The sequence below is a fragment of the Acomys russatus genome, chromosome 27 (assembly GCF_903995435.1).
Source record: "Acomys russatus chromosome 27, mAcoRus1.1, whole genome shotgun sequence".
Lineage (NCBI taxonomy): Eukaryota > Metazoa > Chordata > Mammalia > Rodentia > Muridae > Acomys > Acomys russatus.
In genome coordinates this window covers 12,471,212-12,483,968 of record NC_067163.1, presented here as the reverse complement: position 1 = coordinate 12,483,968, position 12,757 = coordinate 12,471,212, and the positions used below count along the sequence as shown (strand labels likewise).

The window sequence follows — 12,757 nt, the reverse complement described above, 5'->3', positions numbered from 1 at the left end:
GACAAAGGCTAGAGAACACTAGGTCAACAGCCATGGCCACACAGCGTTCCTAGGCTTCATAATCCTGTGTTCAAAATTTCAAACTAATTATAAGATCAAATGTTTGTGTTGTTGGTTACAGAATCACTTCGAGCGGTGGATTTAAAAACAAATTAAACGGCACATTACAAATGTATCCTTGTTGCAGGAGACAGAGGGGGAGCATATGCAGGAGGGAAAGGGCTCAAGGGACAGGTGTGTTGAGAGATTCTGAGCAGCATCTCTATGAAGAAGAGCTCGGGTTCCCTTCTTTGGGCTCTAAGTCTGATTAATACAAGAATGTAAGAATGGCCTCAGATGGAAGCTTAAAGCCAATTTTATTAGAGTTTAAAAGAAAAACACTCTAGTGCAGGCAAGCCGTCCATCTCAGCAGCTACCCAGAAGAGGGGACTGGAGGAGCAAAGGGGAAAAGCTACACTGTTTAAGCCAGCATGGAGGTCGGTAACAAGGTAGACAGGCAGCTACAGGGCAGCGACAGGAGCTATGAAGAGAAAGAAGCCCAGAGCGTCAGGAGAGACATCAGTGGGAAGAGGAAAGTGACTGTTTTCTGAGTAATTCAGAAAAGTTGGCAGGCTTCCATGGCAGCATGGCCTGGCTGCGCTCTGTAAGAGACTGAGTTAGGGCTGGGAATATGGGGACAGAAAAACAGTACCCCATTAAAGAGCTAATTATTTTTCCTATCTCTTTATAATGGCTTCAGGTGACCCTGCCTTCCTAGGGGTGACTAGGTGATCGACCTGGCCCAGATGCAATGCTAGGTCACTACCCAGGCCAGAGACTCCATTCTCTTGAGCTTCTTCATGTGCCTGTATTGCTGCTCTAATATCTGCAAACAGGCGCAGCAGGGAGGCCATGTGCACACAGAGCTGGGGACTGCTCTGCTTTGGTTTGCACATGTCTCCCAAGGGTTTGTATGGTGGAAGCTTTGTCCCCAGTGTCACAGTTTTTGGGAAATTGTGGGACCCATCATTTGGGAGTCTAGCCACAGGTCACAGGGTGGGGGCAATGCACTAGGAAGGGATTGAAGTTGTTCTCCTGGGACCCTGGAGTGTTCTAAAAGAGCAAGACTATCCCCTCCTGGTATTTCTGGTTTCTGCCTCAGTATTAGACCTCTCCCTGTCACATGAGCTCCTGCTGTGATAACCTCTGCTGCGATGTTGTCAGGGAAACTGCATCACGCTCTGTAGGCTTTGAGTTTGCCAGACTGAGCTAATTGAACCCAGGGCCTTGTACAAGCCAGGCAACACTTTCCTATTGACCCACTTCCACTGAACCTAATTAAACCTCTTAACTTTCCAAAGTACCCAACCTCTGGCTTTCTCTCGTGATGACAACACAGGGTAATGCAGAGGTCAAAGAGAGTACAGGATGCCAGTCCTGAGCACTACCAACTGAAAGAATGGAGACTCGTTTACAGGCAAAGTCGGGGAACAATGTGAGCCACAGACAGATCCTATCCATATTTGGTTTCTCTTACTCTGAAGGCTGGGTGGTGGGAGAGAAGGCAGAGGCTTCCTTAGAGTCCAAAGGAGAAGTGGGGGCGGGGAGACACAGCCATGGAAGAAGAAGTCACTAAAGTAGAAGGAAAGAACAACCGGGCATGGCAGGCCTCACGAGTAAAGTAAGCGCTTGGTAGGGTGAGACAGGAAGATCAGAAGTTCAAAGCCAGGCTTGGCTACAAGAGACCCTGTCACAAAATAAAGGCAAAAAGCAAAGACTCTCATTCCCTTTTTGTCTCTCATCTGTTGGAACAGTTATAGTATTTTTTTTTTTTTTTTTAACACAGTGAAAAGATGGCCCACAATGTGTCCAAGGAAACTTCAAATTATTTTTATTTTTCCAGGAAAACAGGGTTCCTTGGATGGACAGAAAATCACCAGTGAAAGAGAATGGGCCACTCAGGTTTACTCAGAATCTACAAATGGGGCCACTGAGGTCTACCTAGAATGCGCTAGCATTTTCAACTAGAATATGCCATTGTCAAGGGACTGACATCAGATCCCTAAGCTGATGGCAGTTCCACGTAGTGGCAGATGCAAACTACATCTGGTTTCCTTTTGCCAGCAAAGTGAGAGGCAACTTTTTTTTTCCAGTCTGAAAAATAAAGTAACTAGAGAGATATTTTAATGTACGATCACTCTGTATGGGTGTCTCACAATAGAGTACATTTCCTGTTAAGTCTGCTCATTCAAAAGGCTGAGGAGTAATGAAAAGTCTGAGAGGATATTTGACATTACACACACACACACACACACACAAACACACACACACACACACATACACACACACATTAATGCAGTTTATTCTGCATTGAGCTGTGCTGAGTTGCCAGACTTTACAGAGTGTATCAAGAATATGTCCAACATCAAATGACAATGTTCTCCTACTACAGAGTGAAGACAGGCTGCAGGGTCAGAGCATAGGACCAATAAAGGACCAGCAGCCCAAGGTCCTTTACCCATTAGAAGTGAACCTCCGAGCACAGGCTGACCTAAGTCAGCTGACAGGGCATCTAGCCAGAATGTACACCAGCCTCTTACACATATACAGGGATCTTTCCAGAGACCCTTGTGCCCACGGAGCAGTCACCACATGATCACAGGAAGCTGATGTCAAAGGTCAGGAGAACGTGAAGCCTCCCACGTGGACTCAGAACCATGGGCCTCCGCCGGTAGGCTCAAGGGTCCTGGAGCAGCTGAGTGAGGGTGACAAGAAGGGAATCCATGGGAGAGCAGTTCTATTTACCCCCTCCTCCTTCGGGCTGACTTCTTAGGCCAGGATGGGCTTCGCTGAGCAGAGCTCTGTATGTCTGGGTTGTGGCCATAGGGATTAAAAGCCTTAAGAGTCACTGATCAGAACGACATGCCAGGGTGACCAATTAGAATAGAATGAATTTACACATGCCCAGAGACAGGGCAGTGTCCAGGTGGAGCCTCATGTCGGCAGTTAGCCTCGGGTTGCCTGCGATGCCATGATTTGTAGATAGGCCGCTGTACGAAGGAGACCTCCATTTGGAAATGGCCGCCTTCACGTTATCGGATGAGCAGCCACAGCCTTCCCATCTCAAAATTAGCACTAGTTGTTGGAAAAGAAAAGCAGCTTCTTTTGTCATGACATTTGTGGGAGACACGGCTGGTGTTTATAAATTTTGATTCTAGGCTTTCTTTTCTTTTCATGGTGCTGGGGGACGGCACTCAGGGCCTTGTATATGCTAGCCAAGCGCTTCACCACCAAACTAGAACCCCTACCCTAATTCTAGCCTTTCTTGCTGGCCAAAATGGCTGTGAACCAAGTGAAGGGGGTCTGTTTGTAAGCAGCAGGAAACCCAGAGGGCTCAAGCCACCTCTGAGCTATATCCCTGTTGGCTATTAGAAGGCTGGAAGGTGTGTAGGGGCCTCGGGGATGAGTTGACACTGTGCTTGAAGACTGTGCTCACTCTCAGCTGGTCATTCAAAGCCCGCGGAAACACTAGAGAGTGGCTGAGACATGGAAAGCAATCAAGAGACATCAACCGCTGTGGCGGGGCTTGCTGCGGCTGTGTCAGTTCAGGAGTGTACCCTTCCTTAAGCAGGCACGGCCTCTCAGAACTGTATTTCAGTGCCTCTGGGAAAACTGGGTCACATGATGTAACTGTTCGTGGGCCACCTTCCCCACCTTGCAGGGGCCAGTGTCACGAGAAGGAAGTGCGTTAAATCAATGAGCATTGCGCAAGTGTATCCACACACATGGCTGCCACGCCTCCTCTTCCTGCTCTCTCTCCCTCAGTTACTGACCTTTTAGAATTCTCTGTCTTCAAGCTTAGAAAAAGATATAGTAATGGAATGAGGAAAATGTATTTCTAAAAATTAAGACTTCTGAAAAAAGCCTTCCAGTTCTAATTTTAAATTGCATCTTGAGTTTAAATGCTCCATTTATAAACAGTCTTCTGTCTCTTGACAGTTACAACCACATTTGACCCAGAAGCTTGAAAATGGGGAGGGAGGAGTTAGAGGGCTTATATCCCTCTCTAGTTGCATGCTTCAGAGTGAGAAAAGGGAAGCCAAGACCTTCACGTACATTAGCCTGGCGGGGGGAGGGGGGGGCTGTTGTTTCTGAGAACGGCTTTTACTAATACAGGGTCAGGATATCTTCCTAGTTCCAGACTCTCAGTAAATATCTCTGTAAATGCTGTCTTTGCTGGGAATGGAGAAGAACTAAGTGCGGAGGACAGTTCTAGATGACTTGGCCGTGACCCAGTCTCACAGGTACAAACTGCTGCCCATGCAATCCTGTAAGCAGTGCATTCCAAGTCAAAGCAGAGGGAAGAGAAGAATGCATTGAGAAGGATACTACACTGAGGTCTTGGGCTAGGCCAGCATGAGAGGCTAGCCTGCTTGCTATACACAGCTATGGCAGCTTTGCAGCATTTCATCTCTGTGTTATAGTGGTGGCTTCACCCTCATGTTTTCAGAAATGACCAGAGAGTGTTAGGACATGCCTCGCTGTTGTAATCGATCTGCTCAGTAACCATGAAACACTGATCAGCAAGGAGTGACCGCTAACTATCCAGACAGATCGTGTGGAGGGTGGGAGACTGACGGAGAGGGCACTGCCAAGAGCAAACACACAGCGGGAACAGCACATTTATAGTACAAATCCATGGGCTGCATAGCAGCTTTTATGAGACACACTGAGTCTCAAAAACAAGAAAGCCGTGATCACACAGGAATGAGCTCTCCTCTGCCCATACTACGTTCTTACTCTTAAAGGAAGATGTTAAGAAGCACTGGTTAAACTGGACGTGGTGGCGCACACCTTTAATCCCAGCACTGGGAGGCAGAGGCAGGCGGATCTCTGTGAGTTCGAGGCCAGTCTGGTCTATAAAGCTAGTCTGGGAGAGCCTAGGCTACACAGAGAAACCTTGTCTTGAAGAAGAAGAAGAAGAAGAAGAAGAAGAAGAAGAAGAAGAAGAAGAAGAAGAAGAAGAAGAAGAAGAAGAAGAAGAAGAAGAAGAAGAAGAAGAAGAAGAAGAGGAGGAGGAGGAGGAGGAGGAGGAGGAGGAGGAGGAGGAGGAAGAGGAGGAGGAGGAGGAAGAAGAATCATCATCACTGGTTAAGGTTTCAGAGGAACTTTGATACCTGAATGGCCCTATAAACACAATGACCCTCCATAGAGACTTCCAAATTTTAAAAAGGCACTAGAAATAGCTCTCATATTCAGTTTAATAATAATAATAAAATAAACAAAACCCCTATACTTTGTACAAAAAGAATAAAAAGAATTTTTAAGCACTAAGTAACATCCTCACGTAGAAGCATGGTCTCCTCCTTGAAGTGTTCAATTTACTCATTGAAGATGCTAATTTACATACAAGGGAATCAGTGTCCAAAGGGCGATGTGTTAAGTAATAGCGCTAGTGCTCCTGGCTGCGGGAGCCATCTTACTTCCTTAAACAAACAATGTTTTAGGAAGGACGGCAAATGACAACCATTTAGGAACAAGGCCTCTAACCATGTGACTAATGGCCGTTTGCCCATCCTGTGCTCCATCCTAGCTGGAGAATTACATACAGGAGAACATGAAGAAGGAGATGGTAGAGATCCAACAGAATGTGGTGCAGAACCAGACGGCCGTGATGATAGAGATCGGAACCAGCTTGCTGAACCAGACAGCGGCACAGACTCGGAAACTGACTGACGTGGAAGCCCAGGTAAGTGACAGGCAGGAGCTAACAGCTCACGTGCCTGTGGCTGCCTGTGCAGAGGGATAATGGAAAGCTACTGTGGAGGAAGCACGGTGGCTTCAGCACTGAGGGGTTAGAGGACAGTCGAAGTTTTCATTTTCACAACTGTCGCTAAATTTAATCTCTTCTATTGGGACCTTCTAGCTGTTTGCATGTTATCCACAGCTTAATACTCGAAGATAAATGTTTCTTTGCTTTACTAGCCTCTTCTAGGTGCTAGACATTATTTTCATATCCAAGCTCTGCTTGTTTTTAAATCTAGACCCAGGGTCGAGATAACTGCTAATGCAGTTAGTGGAATGGATTCACGGAGGAAGTACTGACGGAATAAAGGTGCCACAGACAGGGCACAATCCAGAGTCAAGAGTCCCATAGGAGAGTGGGTCTGGTCAGGTGCTCCTTTTTCTGTAGGTCTGCTTCCTGAGGATCCTACTTCTTAGAAGCTTCGGAACTTAGTGTCATTGTGCTCTGAACTATGTCAATCCTGAAAGAAAGAAAGAAAGAAAGAAAGAAAGAAAGAAAGAAAGAAAGAAAGAAAGAAAGAAAGAAAGAAAACAAGAGGGTCCCCAGTGTAAAACACCCCAATATTTGGTACCCATCTGCTGCTTTAGATAAAAGGAACAACTGCTAGATGTCAGCACAAGACAACAGGCCCTATATAAGAAAAACCACATGCCTCTTGTACCCCAAGACACCACTAGCATGGTGACAATCTCCTTTCAGAGACTCTCTTAAAAAAAAAAAAAAAAAAATTGTTTTTGTAGAGAAAACAGTAGACCAAAAACTTTTATGGAGAACAGAGTAAGGAATTATTTACTTATCGTCTTTCAAGCATTTAGGGGCGATATAAAGAAACACACATTTTCCATAGTTTACAGTGTACTGAGATTTAATCTTGCTTCTTAGTGGTAATGTGAAGAGATACAACAGGTTAGAAAGAAACAATGTGTCCATGTATCAAGCCAATTGATAAAACAGTAACAGCGAAGTGACATTCTGCAGCTTTGACAGTAACTCTGGGTTATCATGCTTTTCCAACACATCCAGTAAGCACAATGTAACCTTTCTTTCTTTTTTTTTTTTTTTGATACAAGCAATAAAATAATGTTAGGACAGAGACCAACTATCTAAACCTTTGTAACATCCTGTGTAAGATCACAGGATTTAAAAAGTGCCACTGTGAAGTTAGACATCCTATGGCTGAGACTAACAGGAAAACCTGCCAGGGATGGAGAGAAAACAGCTGCAGGATCCAAATAAACATACCAGCATGGGTGAGCCGGAGGAAGGACATTGAGAGGCTAACTTAGACTCTCAATCCGGTTAATAGCAACCATTAAACATTTACGGAAAGATGGAATAGGCTCAAACTAAAACATGAACTTGTCTTGTCATATGCAGAATTCTTCTAGAATGTCAGAATAAGATTATTAGGCACCATACACAGTTAGAGGTCTGAGATCTTACAGCCATCACTGACCTGGACAACTTGGTACCAGCTAACTTAGAACCATGAGATCTGTTAAACCATACCACCCCCTTCAGAAAAGTGATGTGAAGGCCAGTGAGATGGCTCAGAGGGTTAAAGCACTTGCCACACAAGCATGATGACCAGAGTTTAATCCTCTGAACCCATTTAAAGAAAGCTGGAGGTGGGGGTGCCCACCCATAAGGCCAATGCTCCTAAAGCAAGATGGGATGCAGAGACAGAACTGCCCCGATGATTGGGGGCCGACTAGCCTGGAACACATAGCACTGCAGAAGTAAGAGAACCTCTCAAAAAGGCAGAAGGAGAAAAACACGTCCTAACAATGTCCTCTGACCATCACACGTGTGCCATGACATGCGCATGCCTCCACACAGATGCCATCCTCTCTCCCCTCACACACATACACACACCACTCATAAATCAAGAAGGTTCCATTGGCATCTTTCTCTGCCTCTCCTCAAATCTGTCCTCATCTTATAATTCTCATGAATTAATTACAAGAGCAGATTGTCCCATTCTTTAAAGAATGAACAGGTTTTGAATGTTTGTAGAGAGAAGACGGAGACCAAGGCTGAACTGATGGCATTGCTAACATAGCCCAGTCCTTTGCTCATTTCCAGAAGCATTCTGCTCTGACCTCAGCCAGGCTTGACCAGGACCAGACATGCCTGGCACCTGCATGGTGAGACAGGCCAGGGCTGTGTTGATGACTAGGACCCCCACGAACAATGATTCTTTTTCAAGGTCCCTGGTTGCTGGGCAACGATTCAGACTTCCATGAACAGGTGATATCACATCCTGAGTGACACCACACAAGGATGTGAGTAGTTGATTCTTCCTGCTGGGAGGCAGCCAGGCACCAAAGAGCCCACACAATAGGCCACACTGGCTTCCACTGGATATTGAGATTTCACTATTCCCTAATTGGCCAGAGAGACTTTTAAAATAGGAACAAGAGAAACAGAAAGGAAAGAAAGAAAAAAAAAGGGCTTAACAAGTGGGTAAAAGCTGGTGGGAGATGGCAGGCTCGCAATGAGCTTTTACTGTCACACAAAGAAGCGTGTGTCGTTGTTGCTTTGTCCACTGACAGAAAGAAATTACTTAAATAAACTTAAAAATTATTAGATTTCTTTAGTTTGCATGCATTCATGGTGTGTGTGTGTGTGTGTGTGTGTGTGTGTGTGTGTGTGTGTGTAAGGACAACTTGCAGGAGTTGGCCCTATCCTGGGGAGTGAACGTAGGTCACCAGGCTTGGTGGCAAATGCCTTGACTTGCTGAGCCATCTTGCTAGGCTGCGACAACTTTTTTATTCATCTATATTTTTCGATCTATAATATGTTTTTAATACCCCCATTTGTTACATTATGTAAAACAATAAGATATTATAGAAGGAGGAATATAATATATGATCTGATACCAGCTATTTCCCGGAGCTGTTACTTACTACAAATGGATTTAAAAGTTAACACAGCTAGGTGTGCTCCATAACGTGAAACTCTTTAGGAGCATAAACAACGTGCCAAGCCCAGATGCGGGAGGAGCTCTCTAGACCCCATCCCTTACTGAGGAGCTCCTGGCAGCTGACTGCTGCTGGGGAAAGTAGAATCTTTTTTTTTTTTTTCCTTTAAAGTGTGTGGGCACTGGAAGGTGTCCCATGCTGCAGTGGACACCCCCACGCCCACACTTATATGGGTAGCCGTGAACTTGGCTGGATGTTAAAAAGAAATTTGGGGAGGAGACTGTGTTTGGGGAGAAAGTTGGAGGATGGAAAAAGCGGGAGTAGATCTGATCATGTTTTGTGGTATAAGAGAAGACAGCTGGGCTAATGACTAACACGCTTTCTGACCGCTCTGAGGACTGGAGGACGAGAAAGGGCTTACTTCCATCATACTGCTCAGGACAGGCAGTCCTTTTGAATTTTTTATTTTTGGTTATATACAGGTATTAAACCAGACAACAAGGCTTGAGTTGCAGCTTCTTCAACATTCTATTTCTACCAATAAACTGGAAAAGCAGATTTTGGACCAGACCAGTGAAATAAACAAGCTACAAGATAAGAACAGGTAACAACACTGTAAGAGACTTGAGATTCCGAACTGTGTCCTTTCTAGACACTCAGCCTGCCTCCCGTGACTAAAAGCATGGCTTCCCCAAAATGATGGCTCCTACTTGGAGCATGTATGGGTCAGAGGCCCTGAGAACAAGAGGCAAGGAGAATATGTGAAAATACCTCAAACTTCTGATTAATCCTGAATTTTGGTTTTCATTCTGGGCCTGTAAAGACTCAGGTAAAAATCTTCCAAATTGCCTCAACACTACGCAATTTAATCCACATGTAGAAAACCTAGTGGGGCTGTGAAGTAACACCGCCCGAGTCATTTAATATTAACCTTAACAATTTCTTGGCCTTTGGTGGAGAGGGTGGCAGTAGTGGGGTGTGTTGGTGTTCTTCCCTAGCTTGCCTAAAACTTACCATGTAGAGGGGGCTAGCCTTGAACTCACAGAAAAATGCCTGCCTCACTCGCCCTAGACTAGCTGGGACTAAAGGCGTGCATTGCCTTGCCTGGTGGGGACCTTGTTTCTTGCAAGATGAGCCACACAAGGAAAGCTGGGAGAGCCTCTGTGGTGTAATACTTTCTTCTTAGAACATATGAGATCTGGAGACTTTGACAGCTCAGCAGGTAGAAGTGCTTGCCAGACAAGCCTGACAACCCGAGTTCGATTCCCAGAACATGCATAAAGGTGGAAGGAGAGAACCAAGTCCACTAAACTGCCTCCTGGCCTCTGTGTACAGCAGTGGCATGTGTCCACCCCCACGCCCTTGCTCATTAGCATGCACACATCAGTACATACCTTAAAAGCCTTGCAATGGGGCGAAAGGGAACCTCAATGTGAAGTACAATTGTGTTAAATTTTAAATTAAATATTTAAAAATCTCCAAGATAATCTATATAAGTGCAAACTGTTTCCACATGTTTATTCTTCTGGGGGACAGCAGAGAGTAGTTTTACAATAATGTGGTGCTTACTTTCTTGTTTTCAGTTGAGCCTGGATCTAACATCCCTAATAGGATGTCTCTCTCTTTATCCAGAAAGCGGGGTGGTCAGTGAACATGGGTTCACATCACTCAGAGTTAATCAAGAATTAAGCTGCAGTTATTTTTCATGTTCTCAGGGTAACCAGGTTTACCCTCTCTTTTATTTAGGATCTTGTGAAGCAAATAGATATTTTTTTTTTCTTATCTGAACAGTTTTCTTTCCTATTTTAAATTTCCCTTCTGCACAGTAAGAAATGAGAACTTGAGACTATAATTGAGACACAACAATCTTAGCTTCCCTTGGCAAGACTCCTGTGGATGCTGGCGGCAACTCTTGCCATAAACACGCCGCCTCTCAGAAGTGTGGCACTGCTCAGTTTGTTGAATAACTTCTTTACAGGGCTTCAAAATCAGGTCAATATGCCCGCCACGCCACCCAGAGTCTTCTCTGTAAACTCTCCATCATTAGGATGTGTAGGGGATTGGATCTATAGTCCACTTTGGACAGCAACATCCATGGTTCCCGAGTCCCTTACATAAGACAGGACAGTATTACCCACAGCCTGCATAATCCTCCTCTATGGTTTAAACTGGTCCTATGTTGCTTACAGATAATACATAACATGGTGTAAAACTGTGCTCAAATTAGGCAGTATTACCTAGGCAGTAATATTAAAAAAAAAAAAAAAGAGGGGGTATGCAAATTTTGCATGGGTGTACCCCCAATAATTTCAGCCCCAGGGTAGTTGTATCCACAGATGCAAAGCCTGTGGCCATGAAGGGATAACTGTATTCAATGTCAGTGCTTGCCTTTTTTCTAGAAAAATTCAGCTCTGGCTCCTTACTTTATACCTCCTGTTGGAACAGACTTTGCTACACAGAGAGAACTGCTTTGAAATACTAGGAACTTCCTATACATCTTAAAATTCATCTCAGGATTTGGTGAGATTTCTTTGTCTCTTCACTATAGAGAACAGAGTTTCCAATCATGAGGCAGCTTGCTGTGCTTCCTTAATTCTTGTCTTGGTAAGCCCTGGCATTGCACCCTTGTTTAAGCACTTCGTATTTCCCCCAGTTTAACTGACCTGGGTCAGTAAGTCTGTGCCTTTCCAATAGTTAAAATCATTTTCTGTTTATTTATGATGATATCATGAAGTTTCTCCACAGAAGCCCTTGCTGCATGGATCTAACAAAGTGAAAAGTCTCAGCTTGACCTGTTAAACAGCCACCTGAGGTGCTCTGTGTTCGAGCCGCCTCCTGGGGATGGGCACACAGTCTGATTTACCATAAAAACCCATCAGGAGAAAGAACACATGGAAGGAACAAGAATCTTACAAATTGAAAAAACGGTCTTCTCTTTTGTTACAAATAAATATGCAATAGAAATAAAGCTCCCTCGTCAAAAAGTCATGATATTTTCTTGATGACATTAGATCTGTCTATGGCTGTTTCCTGATTTCAATTCTGACCAGCTTAGATTTTAAAAAATATGACTAGGGAAAAAAAGTGTTGTTCCAAATTCCACAAATAATTTTTCAACAATCTTCAAAAATGTCTTCAAACTGAAATTGCTTTCTTTATAGATTCAAGTAAACCCGAAACTATTAATCAGGATCAACAATTCTCCCCAAATCAACACTGTTACACCTTTAGATTCACAAGATGAAGTTCAATTTACCATGCACTTTCCATTTCATCTTTCTCTGTTCTTCTAAAAATAGCTAACTCTGGGCTGTGTACCAGTGTCACGAGGCATGTAGTTGGCACCGACTGTACATACGCAGGTGCTGAGAGGCAAAGGGTTACAGCAAGGTTCTCCGCTCTTCCTTTGACCCCACTGACAGGAGTAGCAGCCACAGCTTTTACTGCAGGAGTTGGCTCCTGCAAGCAGCTCACCATCTTAAGTGACTCACATTTGTGTAATCCTACGCACTTGGGATTGTTTTCTCTACTTTAATATACAGGGATGGTTTCCAGTTAAAAATCAGTATACCCTTCACTGAATCTATGCATCTTTTTAAACTAAGATCAGAAGTAACTACAAAAACCGTTAACAAAACCTTTTGGGACTTTTATGGCATAACTTTATCAAGTCATTTTTAAGCAGCTCTTCAAGGGGCTTGCTTGGGCCACAGGTGTTGAGCACTGCCTATGTGAGACAGGCTGGTTAGACTTCCCAGAGAAGAAAGGGATCCACATCAAAACAACAAAAACAAAACAAACAGACAAACTAACGGACATGGAGTTTAGAGTAAGAGAGATCCGCATTTGAACTGGCATCATCAGCTGCTTGGGTGCATCTGCAGGCTTGCGATTTATTGTCTCTAAATTTTATTTATGTCCAATTTGCTCTTGGACATGCAATAATTTTTAAAATTTATTTATTTTATGTATATGAGTGTTCTGTCTTCATGCACACTAGAAGAGGGATTCAAATTCTATTATAGATGGCTGTGAGCCACCATGTGGT

General features: G+C 44.2%; 1 protein-coding gene across 1 annotated transcript in view; it reads left to right on the top strand.

The window, feature by feature from the left end:
• The window catches only part of Angpt2 (angiopoietin 2), a 50,136-nt gene that overhangs the window by 21,475 nt on the left and 15,904 nt on the right, over positions 1-12,757 (top strand). The window contains exons 2-3 of the mRNA XM_051169495.1: positions 5,573-5,728; positions 9,192-9,313. Coding sequence (XP_051025452.1) covers positions 5,573-5,728; positions 9,192-9,313 — 278 coding nt within the window. The remainder of the gene's footprint in view (positions 1-5,572; positions 5,729-9,191; positions 9,314-12,757) is intronic.